Source organism: Lynx canadensis, chromosome B4 (genome assembly GCF_007474595.2).
Source record: "Lynx canadensis isolate LIC74 chromosome B4, mLynCan4.pri.v2, whole genome shotgun sequence".
NCBI lineage: Eukaryota > Metazoa > Chordata > Mammalia > Carnivora > Felidae > Lynx > Lynx canadensis.
The window spans coordinates 81,899,188-81,915,012 of NC_044309.1; the positions used below are offsets into that span (position 1 = coordinate 81,899,188).

The window sequence follows — 15,825 nt, forward strand, 5'->3', positions numbered from 1 at the left end:
CCAAACCCTTCCCTGCTATGGTTGCGGGGGTCTCTGGTCCCAGCTTAGATCAGTGGGCAAACTGGGTCCCCCCACACATAGGGAAAAGAGTTGGAGGGGCCCGCCCCGTGATGTCACCCCCACTCCCCCACCCTCACACACACACCCTGTCCCCTTCCTCCACCCCCTAGGCTGATTGCATTTAGCTCTCAGGGCTTGGGCTACGACTTGCAAGAGTTTAGGGGGGCAACGAACAGAGTGGCCCTGGGGGTGCCCACGCCCGACAGCCGCCCCGACGCCTAGGACCTCCGGGCAAGGATGCAGCAGGGGGGTTAGGGAAGCACTTCTACCCCCTCCTCTCCTGAGTCCTGGCAGGGTGGTGAGTAGTTAACACTCCTTCCCCAACCCTCTCCTTATTTAGGGTCCCTAGACTTCCAAGCGGATTGAGGTGAGGAGCCCCAGGGATTCCCCACGCCAACCCTCCAGCCTGTTAGGACCTTGATGTCCAAAAGAAGACAGATGAAAGTGCCTGCATCCACCCTACCCCACTCCCACAGTGCTCCCCAAACCAGCCCTTCCTTGGTGTTCTCCTTTCAGGAACTGAATTCAAACCCCACTGGCAACCCTGACACCCCTGGGGAAAGGAGGGGGGGAGGAAAAGTCCCATCAGTGTCCTGAGGGGAGGAGCAAGAGGCTACCAGGATGTGAGATGTCTGCGGGCAAGGTGCCTGCTTAGTCCAAGAGGGACCATGGGAATTGGACTGTGGCCGGATACCCCTTCCCCCAACTTAACTCCATCTACCTATGAAGCGGAGGCTTCAGAACCTTGACAAAGTGCGGGAACTGTCTCTGGTTCCTTGTCCCAAACTTTTTTGATATGCTTCTTTTTACGTCTTCCTTCCCTGGGGTTGGAGCAGCTGTCCAGAGACCCCACTATGACTCATTCTCTCCTGTTTCTCCTCCTCCCCCCCAGGATTAACCCCACCTTTCCCAGTCCGGTAGGGTCGTATTGAGTTCCAGCTGCAGATTGGGCAAGCTTTGTTTTTAGCTCGAACAGGCGGCTGAACCTTCAGTTCCCAGTCCCACTAATGCCCCTGGGCCCCTCCTTCCACCCACTTAGGACTTCTGACTCTTCCCACCCTGGAAAGCTAGGGAACAAAGTCTCATTACCTTATGAGATTTTAGTTTAAGTTTCACTTAGTGTCCTTGTTTCAGAGGTTAGTAAAGAGACAGCCAGCTCCCCTTGACCCACTCCTGTAGATTTTTTCAGTTACCCCAGCAAGTCCATGCGCCCTCCTGAAATGGGCCTTTCTTCGTAAGACATAGGGGTACAGAATCCTCAAGATTCATGGACACCTAAGTTCCTGCCCCCTACCCCCTTGCAGGTTTCCCAACCCCCTCAAGACATTCATGGATGGATGAGAGGAGCTGACACTGACCTTCCCCTCTGTGATCACCTTTTCTTCGGCCATGGAGGAAGCCTTGCTGCCCCTGGCCATGACCTCTGACCCCAGGCCCTTTAATCAACAACTCCCAGAGCCTCCAGACCCAAGATGTGTCTTGGAACCCCAGGACAATCCTGAACTGGCACCCGCCCTGGTGTGTGCTCTTTGCTGCTGCTTTGGAATCATCTACTGCTGCTTCGGTGAGGGCAGGGCCAGGATTCTGGGGGGCAGCTGCCCAAGACTCTCACCCTCAAGGATGATGGGAAGTTTCTTCTTTGCTCCTAGGCCACCTCTACTCCTCTATTAGGGGATGCCTACCTTCAGTGTAGCCCCTGCTGCTCTTGCCAGCTCTTCTTGTCCACCCCCCCACACACACATCCATGCCCCCTGACTCTGACCCCTGGCAACTATCACTTGCTTCACCCTTCCCTCCTACCTCAAAACTCCATTCCCACATTATCCTCCATGATTCTTCAACCCTTCCCCAATAACCTGAATCAGCCTGTGCTGATTCCTTCTGCCATCCCTGGAAGGACTAAACCTTTTTTCTATAGCTATTTCCCTCAACATATCCATCTTTCCTCCTAATTTTTCCTCCCACCCCTCACAGGTTTTGAAAGGTCCCTGCCCTCCCTGAGATGATCCCTTTTTACCCCTTGCCTTGTGGTCCCTGGGTTGCTGCTCCTGTCTTCTGCTCCTCGTTAGCCACTCCTCTCCCTTGTAATTCATCAGAGCCATCCGTGTAGATGCCCCCTTTCTGTCTCTCAGTGCCTCCTGCCTCCCTTCCCAGGCTACCGCTGCTTCAAGGCAGTAATGTTTCTCTCGGGCCTGCTGTCAGGAGCTCTGGTGATCTTCCTGCTGTGCCACAAGGAACGAGTGCTAGAGACACAGCTGAGCCTGGAGGTGAGCGCGGGCATTGCGCTGGGCATCGGACTCCTCTGTGGCCTGGTCACCATGTTGGTTCGCAGCGTTGGGCTCTTCCTGACTGGTCTCCTGCTAGGCCTAACCCTGGGTGCCGGGGCCCTGCTGGGCACAGAGCCCATCTACCAACCACCTTCAGCCTGGGTGCCAGCTGGGGGGCTGGTGGGGCTGGCACTGCTGGGAGCCCTGCTCACGCTTCGGTGGCCACGTCCATTCACAGTTCTGGGCACGGCCCTGCTGGGTGCTGCGGTGCTGGTGGCCTGTGCTGACTACTTCCTAGAGGGGCTGGCACTGGGCAGTCGGCTGGGCCAACGCTTGCAGGCACTTCCAGCCTTGCCTCCTCTCTGCTGGTATAGCTGGGTCTTGCTGGGCACCTGGCCAGCCCTGGGGGCCCTTGGGGCCCTGGCCCAGTGGAAGCTCATGGATGAGGAACATGGAGGCCACGCCAATGGTGAGTTAGTGCCATGGTACAGAAGCAGCTAACCTGTGCCCATGTCCCCAGTTCCCAGACTTGATGGGGGGGAAGAGGGGGGGAGTGTCTAAGGTGAATGGGGCAGGGCATCGAAAGAAAGTTAGAGTTGGAGGAACCAACGGTCTGGGTGAGAATGAGGAAAAATTGTCAGAGGGAATAAGGAGGAGTTAGTTACTGGGGACCGTTACAGAAGGAAAGGAATATCTCAGGGAAGTCCAGAAGGAAAGTGTAGGAGGATTCCAAAGAAGAGTTTCTTTTAGAATAACCAGGGGAAAGATGAGGTTTGAGAGACCCAGAACAGGAAGAACAAATGGGTTTCTGTAGAGGGTGAGTGTGTTTGGGGGTGGGATTTAGGGTCTAAAGAGGCCTGAGTCTGTATTGCCCCCTCCCAAGCAGTGGTCTTGAGCCACCAGCGAAGGCATCTTCAACTCCTTCGGATCCGCCAGCAAGAGGCCAAGTGGCACCGAACATCCCCTGGGGTGGGGCTCTGTGAAGGCAGTTACCGGCGCCAGCTCCCCCACAACGGCCGGAGCCCTGCTGATAGTCTGGCTCCTGTGAGTGAGGGGAGGGGCACACCTGGGGATGGGGCAGAGGGCACTCAGGGATGGTCAGGGTGGGAGGGGGGGCTCTGACCTAGGCCCTTCCTTCTGCCTTCTCTGCCCTGTGCCTCTCCAGAGTTATCTCCAGAGCCTTCGAGAGCGCCAACTGGGACCAGGCACCCGGGCCACAGCCCCCCACACCGTCCTGGACTTGGATTCTGACTGTGGTTCCACTGTACCCCTCACCACACCTTCTGGTTCCACCCATACCTGAGCCTAAACCTCCACTGAGGCTTCCACCCCAGCAAGAGCCTGGGAACACCCAAATGTGCAAGGCCTGAGCCCACAGGACACACACACAAACTTCCCCACCTCTCAGATTGGGGATAGAATCTGTACTCCAACCCAGACCAACCCTGTAGGGATATGTTTCAGGGACAGGTAAAGGAGAATCTTGTGGGGAGGGGAGAAGAATGGAAGTAGGAGAACCTACCTCTTCCAAAAATAGAGGTGCCCTGGTCCCTAAAGTAACTGACTTTCTAATTCCCTTTAAACCAAGGAGAGCCCTTACCCAAATAGCCTTTTATATACTCGCCTTGGTGTGCCTCACAATGGTAAAATAAGGAGTTTTGTTGTTTTAGGACCTATTGAAAATCAGGAAGCCCACTAAAGCACTTGATAGCTTTTTGATAGGGAGAAGGACACAGAGGAACTCTAGGATCACCTAATCCCTAGGCCTCTCTCATTAAAAGGTAGTTGGCTTCCTGGTTAGCCTTTACTCCCGAGTCCCATAGGCTCAAGCCTCCTTCTCCTACCTCAGTTGGGAGTACTGTCCTCCATGGTGCTTCCTTTTCCCTCCTTAATGTAGGGAAGACAATGGGGCAATGTATGGAACAGCACCTGCCTCCCCCAAAAGCTGGCTATTTGCCCCAAGGAGAAAGCATTGGCCCACATGCCAGAGTCTTGCCCTTTTGCCCAAAGTAGCCTGGTCTTCAAGGCTGCACAGGAGACAAGTGCCTTCTCTGCTTCTCATTGTAGGTGATGCTAATCTCCTTAACTAGAACTTTGTCCCACCCACTAACCCATTCTAACTCTCCCTCCTCTGATTCTCCCGCTCAAAGTCTGTTCCCTGGTTCCCCAGACAGCATGAAGGAAGATATATTCCTCCCCTGGGCAACAAAGCTAGGATGGGAGGGAAGAAGAATATGGGAGCATGTGAATAAAATGGCATTGAACACTGAACCAGGGAGTCCAGCCTCTGCTGTTGCTGTTTTTTTCCTTTTTTTTTTTTTTCTTTTTTTGCATCCCCAGTTAGCCAGACTGACAAGTCCTCTGTCCCCTAAAGGTCTGATATGATCTTATCAGATTGGACTACGGTACACACAGCTACACACACACACAGCCAGAGGAAGAACTGTTCAGTCCTCTCTAATGAACATGGAGTTAGCCTTTATTAAGCACAAATGTGCCAGACACTGTGCCATATACTTCACAAATAGTATTTCATTTAATGCAATAACCCTGCAGGATTGGTATCCACCTTATTTTGCAGATGGGGAATCTGAGGCTCCGTGAGGTTAATTAACTTGTCCAAAGTCATCAGCAAGTAAATGTGATTCTCAAGTGTTCCAAAGCCCTTGCTCATTTTACTGGCCATGCTGTTTCCTTGCACTTTATCTAGGAAGAACAGGACCCAGGCATTTAGCTTCCCAGCTTTGCTGCCTGTAAGCCAGGGGCCTGAGTGGTGCCTTCCTTCTACCACTGTCTTCCAGAGAATAGATAACACAGCTGGAAGTGCTATCTAGAATGGAGGAAAAATGTCTAGAGGCTGACCCAGAGTTAGGGAGTCCTGCCCAGGAGGGAAAGAGCACAGAGGAGTGGTGGCTAGGAGTTAGAGGCCTGGGGTCTACGGCATGCCCCTGGTGCAGCCCTCCTGACATTTGCTTCACATCTTGTCATCTGCAAGGGTGACATTACCAGGGAATGAAAGGGTGGAGACTGTGGCTGAGGGGGTAATGTCCAAGATTGGGTCTCTGGGTGAGGGGGCTGTGTTCAAGGTGGTATCTATGGCTGAGGAAGTGGTATCCAAGTTTGTTCCTATGGCTGAGTTGTCAATCCCTGAAGGAGTGGTGTTCCCACCCAATGGAGTATTGTCTGAGGTCTGGGGACGACAGTGCATCCAATTGTGGGCAGTATCTCTGGGATAGCCTTTCTCTACTCGAAGCTGCTGGTTGAGGCGCCAGTACTGTTTACCCTTGAAGAAGTAGACATGGCCATCCCGCCAACCCATAGCAGCAGAGGGCTGGTCTGGCACTCCTGTAAACAATCCCTTGATTGGTTTAGGGTAGTGGCTGAAGTCAGTTCGGGCCAGCTCGTCCCACTGCCAGTACCCGGAACCCTAGATGTGGGGTGGGTAGGGAAGAGAAGAGGATGAGGAGAGAGCTTAAGGATCCCCAGAGGTCTAACCCCAACCCACTGCAGCTGCAGATGATCTCCCCTCAACAGCAAGTTGGCTTCTCAGTGTGAGGTAGCCCACCCCTCCTAAGAAGCTGTTTGCCCTTGCTTTGAACTGTTTACCTTAAAGAGGAACACCTTTTTATTGAAAGGCCAATAGAGAGCTGCATCCAGGTGGGGGTCTACCCTATTCAGCTTCTTGGGAAAGCCAGGAGACATCTTGAAATTAATATAGCGCCACACCTTGTCTCCTGAGTGCATGTAAGGAAAGAACAAGTCATCTCTGTCTTCAGGTGATAGCTTTCGGTCCTCCCATTCCACCCTTCCAGGAACTTCTCATCTCTCCCTCCCTTTTATGGCTTCTTTAATGGTAGGCCCTCCTCAGGTAACACACTGTAAACTAGTCCCTTTACCCTTAAAGAAGTGAATCCATTGTGTTCGAGGAGAGTAGACAGCAGCATCTAGGTTTCCTGGGAGCCCCTCCCAAAGGGCAGACACTTGGAACAAGGGACCCAGCCCTGAATCTGTCACAGTCCACACGTAGTTCCCCTTGAAGGCATAAGTCTTCCCGCGGGGCCCTGAGAGCAAAAGTGTGTCAAGTCAAAAAGAGATGGGTCAAATAAAGACTTGTGGATACCTCAGACAAGCTGATTATCTGCCTTCATCCCACAGGCTGGTCCCTCAGAAATTCACTCAACATTAATTCAAAGAGAAGATTAAAGGTAGAGAAGGAAGACTCCGTGTTCAGCCTCTTTGCTGTTCAGAGCAGTTTAGCTCTGAACAATAAAACAAAAGCCCTGCAGATAGCTGCTCCCCTTTGGGGACCTCACCTTCCATTCCAATAGCTTCCAAGTTGTCTTTCCCTGCATGTATAACACGCTCTCTAATAGACATTCCAGTAAATATAGTTTTCTCCATCTTGCTAGATTACCAGATGTGTTTTAGTGACCCTTATAGGGAGGCAACCGAGGTAAATGCCTGCCTAACCCACCTTTAATTTGGCTCTGAAGCCTCCCTCCCCATGCCACATGCCTCCTTCCATGGCCACTAACCTCTGCTGGGTATCTAACCCCTGTTGCTCATGCTGAGGTTCCATGTCATTCCCATTTGTCCAAGTCTCAAGTGAGTGGGCTGCTGCCACTGCCCACCTATAGCCTGAAAGGGAAGGGCCTCACCCAGCATCACGGCATCCAGTTCACCACTGCAGGGGTCTGGCATGGGACTGGGTTCTGTAGGCACGTGTGGTACAGTGGGGAGCTCCATCTCTTCTTCCTCATCCTCTGTCTCTGGGCTCTTCTTCCCTGCAAGGTAGCATGATGCTGTTCAAGGAGAGAACTCATAGCAACTGACCTCCCCCCACTCTTCTGTAAGTTTGGCTCAGAGGCCCTATATAAAGGGGAAAAGGGAATCCTAGAGCGTTTCTCTTCATGGGAAGCAAGATCATATTGATATCAATTGATAGTGTTGACGGGCACCAGAAAGGGAGAAGGAAGTTTGCTGGAATATTCATTCTTCATCCCCAAGAAAGGGCAAGAGGGGAGAGAGGCCTGGAAGGAAGATCAGACATGGAAGTGTCAGAAAAACAGCTGCTGAAAATGAAGATGCCTGAATAACTGGGTAGGAGGAAGAGAAGAAGACAAGTCAGTTCCTGCCATGGAGGTTAGACCTGTCTCTATAAGCCTGAAGAGATGCTGGTCACACTGACCCTCATGATCACCGGGGGAAAAGACTAACCATATAGAGCCTGAATCCCTGCCACATCATCCGGGTGCAGCTTGAAGTGGGGCCGATAACCAGCATAGACAGGGGCCATGAGGGCCTGTGTATATCGGGAGTGCCCAAGCCCCAGGGCATGGCCCAGTTCGTGGGCTGCAATGATGCGCAGGTTCACTCCCCGGTAAGTCCGCTCCGTCCAGAGTTCATCTTCATCAAAGTGCACACTGCCCAGCTCTGGGATGTCAGCATGGGCCAGGACCTTCCCTGGACAAAGGCAAGGGTGAACAGGAATGAGGTCAGAGTCTCCTAGGCTAGAGCTTCCCCTGCCTGTTACAAACCCCAATTTCTCCATTCCCTTAAAATTCCATCTACTTTCAGTCTCCTGCATGCCTCTCTCTCTCTCACCTTTCAGATCCCCTGTCATCACCCACTTCTCTCTGGGATGCCCATCACTCTGTTTCTGTACCTCCCAACCACTCTCTTCTCTCCGGCCCAATCCTCTCTGAGATGTGCCTTGAGAAGAGGAACTTAGACCAAAGAATAAGACATAACCTTCAAAGAGGAGGCTTGATAAGGCCCCAGGGAGGTGATCAACTGCTCCCCAAAGGAATATTAGAAGGTAGTTAGAGAGTGTAGGGTGCAGTTGGACATAGGCGGCAGACTGAACATTAAGGTTCCAGAGTCACTAGCTCAAGGGGACAGACATAATCTCGAGGTTTGTGATGTGGGAGCCAAGAGCTGGTACCTACCAGGCCCATCAAAGGAATTGGAGCAGTACGGGCTCTGGCGGCCATGGAAGGAGAGGCGGATGTCAGCCCAGCCAGCCTGCACCTCCCGGAAGGTCAGGGGAGCCACATTGCTCCAGTACCGGAAAGCTTGAAGCAGGGCTGCCCGGGCTGTGTGGGGTGGGAGTGTGGAAGGCAGGTTCAAGATGCGGAAGGTCAGGTGCTTCTTTCTCCAGCGGCCTGGTTATTAGACCAGAAAATAGGTTAGAAACACAGATCCCCTGCCAGCCCCAGAAAGATCCCCTGAGTCTGGGCATTCATTCAGCAAAGCTATGTCTCCAGGCAGGTGATGATCAGGTAATCACCAGGTGATCATCCATTCAACACTGAGCTGGGCCAGGCTGTCCCAATGTCACCTGTACTCCAGAGCCATGCCACCCCCTCCTTTCCCTCCCTTTCCCAGTCTCAGTCCTCACCCAGCAGGAGGTATTTAAGGGTCTTCTGGTTGAAGGGGTCCTCCAGGCCACAACGGGGCTGCCTCATGCGGGCCCTTGTGGCATCATCCAGCTGACCTGACACTGGCAGCTCAGATGCTTCCTGGAAAGCTCTGAGAAGAGGAAGAATGATGGGCCCAGCAGAGCAGGGGAATCTGGAATGACTGGAAACTGAGGAAAGCTCTCTGGCCACCTGCTGCCCAAAGTGGTAGCAGAGAATGGCACAGAATCTCTGAAGCTGATGGGGTCACTCCAGTATCCAGTCCTCATAACTAGGACTTTCTCTCCAGTTCTGCAGAAATAGCGATACTCCAGCTTCATCTCCCCATCTTCCGTCTCTTATTTGTGTTAGGTTTCCCTCAGGTGTAGCCCTCTTCCCCTACAATTTCTAACCTTCTCCTGAGGAAGTGTCCCGTCCCCCTGCTCTGGAGACTCTCCCACCTCTGATCCCACCTGAGGGCCTGTCCTCCCTCAGCCTTCTCCTCCTGGCTAGATGCCCGCCCCCCCCCAGCCCAGCCTGCTCTGGGGCAATTTCATCCCATAGGCATGTCAGGCATCGTGCTTTTTGAAGGGACTGTAAACATAACCGAAAGCAGAAAGAAAAACTATCCGTTAGATCCAAAATATAAAAAGAAAACTTCAAAATATAAGTAAATGCTGACTTAAAAGTCTACAAAAAGCAACATCATGTCAACAACTCAACTCCAATTCAACCCAACTCATAGCTTTACATACAAATCATACTTCATGTGGGATGTCACCAATAGTATATTGGATATGATGTGGAATGGAGCCCCCAAAGCGATGCTTAGGGCTTAGGAAGACCCAATGACTGCTCCTCATCTTTGATCCCCATCTCACTCCACACCCCACCACCCAAACTGTGGCGTGTCCTATTCCCTAGATCCCTGACATGGATTTGGGTCAGGCAGAAGTGGGCCTGGGGAGAGGAAGAGATGAGAAGAAGGAAAGATGACCTTGCAACCTCAACCTTTACAGCATGTGCCTTATGACCTCTCACCTCAGAGCCTCCATGATATCTTCTGGCTTGAAGTCATCAGGTCCTTCGAGAGGCTTCTGTAGGTATCCATACTGCAACAGGTAATCCTATGATGGGGGTCAGGGTAAGCAGAATAAAAAGGGAGTTAGTCTTAGGGTAAAGCTTCTCAGTGATCTAGCAGATCCATAAGGATAGGGCAGGACAGACATGGAAGGATTAAAGGAGAGAGGCACCTTCGGGAAGGGGCTCAGGTAGAACAAAGGCAAGAAGTGGGAGATGGGCCAGAATAGATCATAAAGTAGAGGAAGGAAGGGAGAGGCACGTTGAAGTTCAGGATGGAGGCCTGGATGGGACTGTGGCGCAGTACCCCGATCCCTTCCTAGGCCTTGGTCCCTCTTTCCCCGGGAGGGGTGTGGAGAACTCACCACGGCTGCCTCTTTCCCTGAAGGCCCCAGGGTCCGGCCTGAGACTGTCATAAGGAGTAGGAAGCCCAGCCATAGCCACTGCCAGTTCATGGTCCCACTAGGCAGGAACTCCAGAGGCTGTCCTTGTCCTCTGCCCTGAGATTTCTGGGAGCCTGGGGAGTAGGGCTTGGTGGGGGGCTCTTGCCTCCAGTTCTTTCCACTCTCCAGTCTCTGGCCCTCTTTACAAAACTTAAGGGGAGGGGAATTGGGGGGAGTGGCAGTGGGAGGTGACTAAGCCCAGAGGTATGTTGCAATTCTCCATTAACCCCTGCCCTGCCACAGAGCTTCCATCAAGAAGGGCCCCCAGCCCATTCCCACAGGGTCCTCTGCTGGAGATGGGAAGACTTTTCATACTGCCCTGCCCCAGGGGTGGGCATCCTGGCAGGATGAGAAGCAGAGTCCCTGCAGAGCTAGGGATGGGGACCATGGCTATCCCCTGGAGTTGGACATTCCTGTGCCCCAGGAACCCTGGGCAGCAAACTCTCATCTTCAACATTCATAGGTCCCTGTCTGCTCTAGGATAGGAAAAAAATAAAATAAAAGTGAAGAGGTAGGAAGCAGCTTAGGTGCTTAGGTTTCAGGTGAAGGAATCAGAGATGAGGTCTCAGTTTCTTTGTACTCAGACCAAATTAGGAATTTAAATGTTCTTGAAGCCTACTTGTGTCTGCTTTAATAAAAAGTCATTATTTCAAGCATTTCATGAGCCCATAATGTCAGGGTGGGGGTGGGGGTTAACAAGGGTACAAAGAAGTAAAAGGCCAGAGCTTGCCCACAGGAAGCTTGTGGAAGCTTGTGGCAAGGCTGACCCAAGTACCCGAAATGAGGGGAACCAGGATGCCAGCCAGGAGATGCCCCATCCTAAGGATCATGGGGCCATGGGGAGGCTCGCCAAGAAACCAGGCTTTGAAGCCTGGCTAAGAATTGGATGGAGTAAAACAGTACCGAGGGACACAGACAGTGCAGGCCTTGAGTAAAAGTGCAGAGCTGAGAAAAGCCACTGTGCTCACTGAGTGGTTTTCCAGGGTCTGGATTGCTTCATTCACCACTGACTCCTTAGTACCTACTTCAGTCCAGCTCAATGCTTCAGGTGGTGCTTAATGAATCTTTGTCAAATAACTGGGGTGGGAGAGTGGTTGGGAGCCAGAGTTTAGAGGGGGTCTTGAGTGCTATTTAAGGAAGAAGTGAAAAACTTACATTTTATTTATGAAAAAAAAAAGTTTATTTTTTATTTTTTATTTTTGAGAGACAGAGAACACACGCTTGTGTGAGAAGGGCCAGGGAGCAGAGAGAGAAGGAGACAGAGACTCCAAAGCAGGCTCTATCAGGGCAAAGCCCAACATGGGGATCAAACCTACGAACCGTGAGATCATGACCTGAGCCAAAGATGGATGTTTAACTGACTGAGCCACCCAGGTCCTGAAAAACTTACATTTTAAAACACTTACTTTGTGTTGGGTGATTTAACTATTATCTCATTTAATTCTCACAACCCTCCTAGGACAGAGGAATTATTCTGGCCTTTTTTTTTTTTTTTTTTTTTTTTTGGACATTTTTTGTAAGAGAAAATGGAGACCCAGAGAGGGAACTTGACTAAGGACACGGAGCTCCCAGTTGATCTAGGCTATATTCAGATCCCTCTGCTGACTCCATATCCCATACTCTTTCCATGCACCACACTAATGACTTTCAGAGTTTTGCTCTTTAAATGTTTAGGGGAAACTTTAGGGGCTCCACTATTACTTATGCATCATACAATGTTGTGCAGGGAAGTAGGGGTAAGACTGGGAGAAAGTGTTACTGAACTCATGTTCTCAGTAGGATCCCAATTCTGAGCCCTTCCCCACACCCTAGGCTGTAAGGCTGGCAGGCTACAGGGGGACACTTCACACTCCAGGGTTGAGGTGGGGGAGACGCCTGAGTCATATTGTTTCCTTTGATGACGCTGATCCCCCTGACCCATCCAACCCTCAACTGGGTAACAATCAGCTGACTAAGTCCCAAATGGCCAGTGACAGGCCAGGAAGAACAGAGAGCTTCTGACTGATGAGTGACAAAGGCCATGACTGAAGCCATCACCAAGGCTGATGTCCCCAGGAAATGACAGAGTTTAGGAACCAGCTCCCATTCAGCCCCCGGCAGGGTTCTTTCTCAACCTTGCCCTTCTCTCCTGCTTTCCACCCTCCACCCCTCACTCCCTCTTTTTTTGAGAACAGGACATGGTCCAATTGAATATTATAATTTCTTTCTGATTAAAGTTTTTGCTCTTTTTCCTGAATAAAAGCTATCCTTTGCTCGTTGTCGTAAATTTGGAAAATACCAAAATAAGCAAGGAAGAACACGAAAACCACCACTAAATTCTACGCTTCTACCCAGAAGAGACTCACTGGCAACATTTTGACTCATTTACTTGAAACTCCCGTGGTTCAGCTCTAGCTCCGCCTGCCCAGACTCCGCCCCTGGAGACTGGGGCTGAGATGGAAGAAAAAGTGGTAAGAAATAGTAAAAATAATGGAGGAGGAACAGGAGCTGAGGGTGGTGGGGGGAGAGGAGGACACAGGCAGGAGGATATGAAAGAAAGGAGATGAATGTGATAGCAGACTACTCTCTCCTCTCTCACATAAGTAAAAAACAAAAACGAAAACAAAGACAAAAACAAACAGAACAGGGCAGACGCTTAAGACTGTGTGACAGCATCTTAGTGAGATGATTATTATTATGAAAGGTAGGTGCTCACTCTGGCCTGCCTTGGAAGGCCCCGGGAGAATGAAACCACATTCTAGATGCTAAGGAGCCAGGAGAGAATAAACTAGTAAAAGCTGCCAAATAATTTACCTCGTTTAAATCTCAACAACCAGGCTGGTATTATCACCTTCTTACAGAAAAGGAAACCGAGTGTCTAGTAGGTTACTTCGGGTCACACAGCCAGGAAGCAGCAGAGGCTCGGGCTCAAGCTATGATGATGTGCGCAGCTTCCCAAGAGTTTCCACATGCACCCAAACAAAACCCCCCTACAGAGCCAGGAGCTGCAGGCGGGGCATCTGGTCAAGGATTGCATGACTAACTCTTCCCATAATGGCATGGTGACCACCCCTTCCGCCAGCCCCCACCCCCTGAGCCAGGCTGGCCAGCTCTTTTTGCCTCTGAATTTGTCATCTCTCACTGGGGGAGATATGGGGATGTGTGCAAAGGGTTAGGACATGTGGTCTGCCTGCCCCCAGAAGAGAACAGGAGTCTGAGAGAAAGAACTCCCAAGTTCTTTGGCTTGCTTGCTCCCTTCCTGCAAACTAGTTTCCCTCTCTGCCCACAAATTGTGGTGGAAGAGTTTGTATAGAAATATTATTAATTAAAATATTTGAAACGGTAGCAGGAGGAAGTAGGTTAGATTCTGAGAGTATTTTCTAGTGATCAGGGGCCATGGGGCAAAAGTTTGCAGAAGTCTCTAAATCCAAGAGAAGCCAATGTGTAAACCACCACCCACCCTCTCCGACAGCTACCCTTACCCGAATGGGGTGGCTCCTAGGGCTGGACATCCTGGTATAAGGGTAAGTCTGGGAACTGAAACTGGAAACTGGAGGTGAGAAAAACATAAGATATAACTCGTGGGCACAGATACTGCTCTTGATTGAGAGAAATGTGGTGTTAGCCTCTGGCCTGTTTCCCCTGAGCCCTGAGGGAATCAGGAGAGAGGGAACTTTCCCTGGCTGAATGGGATTGAGTTTTCCAAGCTGTTACCCTGGAAACCTCTGTTTTTAAGAGGACCTCCCCCCACCCCCCAACACACACTCCTTTAATTAGTCATGAGTTCCTAGAAGCCAGATGGGAAGCAATGGGCTAGATCGTGCACAGCTGGAACTGGTTAGTGACAGGAGAAGTGGGAGGGGTTTGGAGATGGCTCATGGCCTGGGCCAGCTCATTCTGTTCCCAGGATGCTCCAGACTTCCTCAGAACCCTACAAACATTCCCCTATCGTGGGCATTCCCAGCCACCCATAGCTCTTCAAACATGCACCCACCGGGGCACTGGCCTGAACTGGCTCAGCTGAGAGGACATCAGACCCAAATCCTTAAGTTCTTTAGTTCCTGTGAGGGAGACCAAGATCTGCTCCTTGACCCCAATTCACAGAAGAAAGTATTATCCCACAGCACTCCCCTGGAGATTGCTGGAGGCTTCTGCTGGTTATACCATTACCCAGGACAGTGCCAAAAGGATGCATGAAGGGATCAATGCTAGCCTCCAGAATAAGGAGGGGAGTAGAGGAATAAAAAGCTTAAGTAGGAGCACCTGGCTAGTTCAATCAGTACAGCATACACTCTTTTTTTTTTTATGTTTATTTATCCTTGAGAGAGAGAGAGAGAGAGAGAGAGAGAGACAGAACAAGAGCAAGGGAGGGGTAGAGAGAGAGACAGAGACACAGAATCAGAAGCGGGCTCTAGGATCTGAGCTGTTAGCACAGAGCTCAACATGGAGCTTGAACTCATGAGCTGTGAGATCATGACCTGAGCCGAAGTCAGACACTCAACGGACTGAGCCACCCAGGCATCCCTTTAGAGCATACACTCTTGATCCTGGGGTCCTGAATGCAAGCCCCACATTGGGTATAGAGTTTACTTTTCTTTTTAAGTTTATTTATTTATTTATTTATTTATTTTGAGAGAAAGAGCAACCATGAACAGGGAAGGGGTGGAGAGAGAGAGAATCGCAAGCAGGGTCTGCACTGCTAGTGAGAACCCACAAACCGTGAGATCATGACCTGAGCCGAAATCAAGGTTCAGACACTTAACCAAATGAGCCGTCCAGGCGCCCCTCAAGTTCACTTTTTCTTTTTGAAGTGACTAAATTAAAGGGGAAAAAAAGCTTAAGTGTTCTTTCAGCATCTAGGATTATAACGAAATGATGATATCACAAAGGATTTTTGCTCCTTCTGGGAATGACTATTTTTTCCTTAATGAAAACCAAACTAATTTTTATTGTTTTTCGCAAGGGCAGTAGGATATGGGGAAACACTCTGGCCTCCTGTTCTCACTTTGTGATCCCAGGAAACAGATCTGTTGTAATGTTTGGGGACTGTCATGGGCCTGGAAAGTTCATGTTTGGCTCCCTTATGTATTGGCAAAAAGCTCTGATAGGGGTTTGGCAAAGGAAGGACTTCAGCACTGACTTCCCCCTTTGAAGAGGGTAGTAACTAGATGGGGGAAAGGAGACCCAGGGATAACCCAGTTCTGCATCCACCAGGCCAGCAACCACAGAGAGGGCTGGGGGTGGGGGGGTGGGGGGGTGGGGGGGGCAGGGTAAGAAGGCTGTGCTTGATGGGCGAGGCACGTAGGGAGCAGGCTCTCCTTTGCAGCCCATGTTTTGTTCCTAACTTACTTAAGAAGGATAGTGGGGGGTTCACCAGTCTGGTTCTGTTTTTATTTTTTAGTGAATTCATTAATTGACAATGGGGGAAGTATGTCCTGCAGATAGTGAGGAAAAAAGTGCTACAGGATTTTAAAGTGTCAAAGGGTCAAAGTTCCAGTTTGAGCAGCAGGCAGCTTTGGCATAATGAGCACTACCCCTCAGCTGCGAAAGAAGTTTTCAAAATGGGAACTATAGGGGCGCCTTGGTGGCTCAGCTGGT

General features: G+C 50.8%; 2 protein-coding genes across 7 annotated transcripts; one reads left to right on the plus strand and one right to left on the minus strand.

Annotated features, from left to right (window-relative positions):
* The first annotated feature begins 48 nt into the window (after positions 1-48).
* On the plus strand, positions 49-4,598 carry LOC115519111 (transmembrane protein 198-like). 4 transcript variants are annotated; one of them, XM_030322855.1, is made up of 5 exons: positions 49-358; positions 1,365-1,624; positions 2,215-2,796; positions 3,211-3,371; positions 3,493-4,598. In XM_030322855.1, the coding sequence occupies exons 2-5, from the start codon at positions 1,450-1,452 to the stop codon at positions 3,628-3,630; spliced, it is 1,056 nt and encodes a 351-aa protein (XP_030178715.1). In that variant the 5' UTR covers positions 49-358; positions 1,365-1,449; the 3' UTR covers positions 3,631-4,598. The 4 variants fall into 4 exon arrangements, with proteins under 4 accessions (XP_030178715.1, XP_030178716.1, XP_030178718.1 ...); XM_030322856.1 differs by having other exon boundaries at positions 3,214-3,371; XM_030322858.1 differs by lacking the exon at positions 1,365-1,624.
* A 185-nt stretch (positions 4,599-4,783) lies between these two features.
* Positions 4,784-13,192, minus strand: MMP19 (matrix metallopeptidase 19). 3 transcript variants are annotated; one of them, XM_030322861.1, is made up of 10 exons: positions 10,171-10,383; positions 9,767-9,852; positions 8,728-8,858; positions 8,276-8,491; positions 7,545-7,790; positions 6,986-7,111; positions 6,224-6,388; positions 5,934-6,061; positions 5,610-5,754; positions 4,784-5,033 (listed from the first exon to the last, which is right to left on the minus strand). In XM_030322861.1, exons 1-10 carry the CDS (start codon positions 10,258-10,260, stop codon positions 4,864-4,866), a joined length of 1,503 nt encoding a protein of 500 aa, XP_030178721.1. In that variant the 5' UTR covers positions 10,261-10,383; the 3' UTR covers positions 4,784-4,863. The 3 variants fall into 3 exon arrangements, with proteins under 3 accessions (XP_030178721.1, XP_030178720.1, XP_030178722.1); XM_030322860.2 differs by having other exon boundaries at positions 4,784-5,754; positions 10,171-10,388; XM_030322862.1 differs by lacking the exon at positions 10,171-10,383 and adding an exon at positions 13,042-13,192 and having other exon boundaries at positions 4,965-5,754.
* Between the last annotated feature and the right edge of the window lie 2,633 nt (positions 13,193-15,825).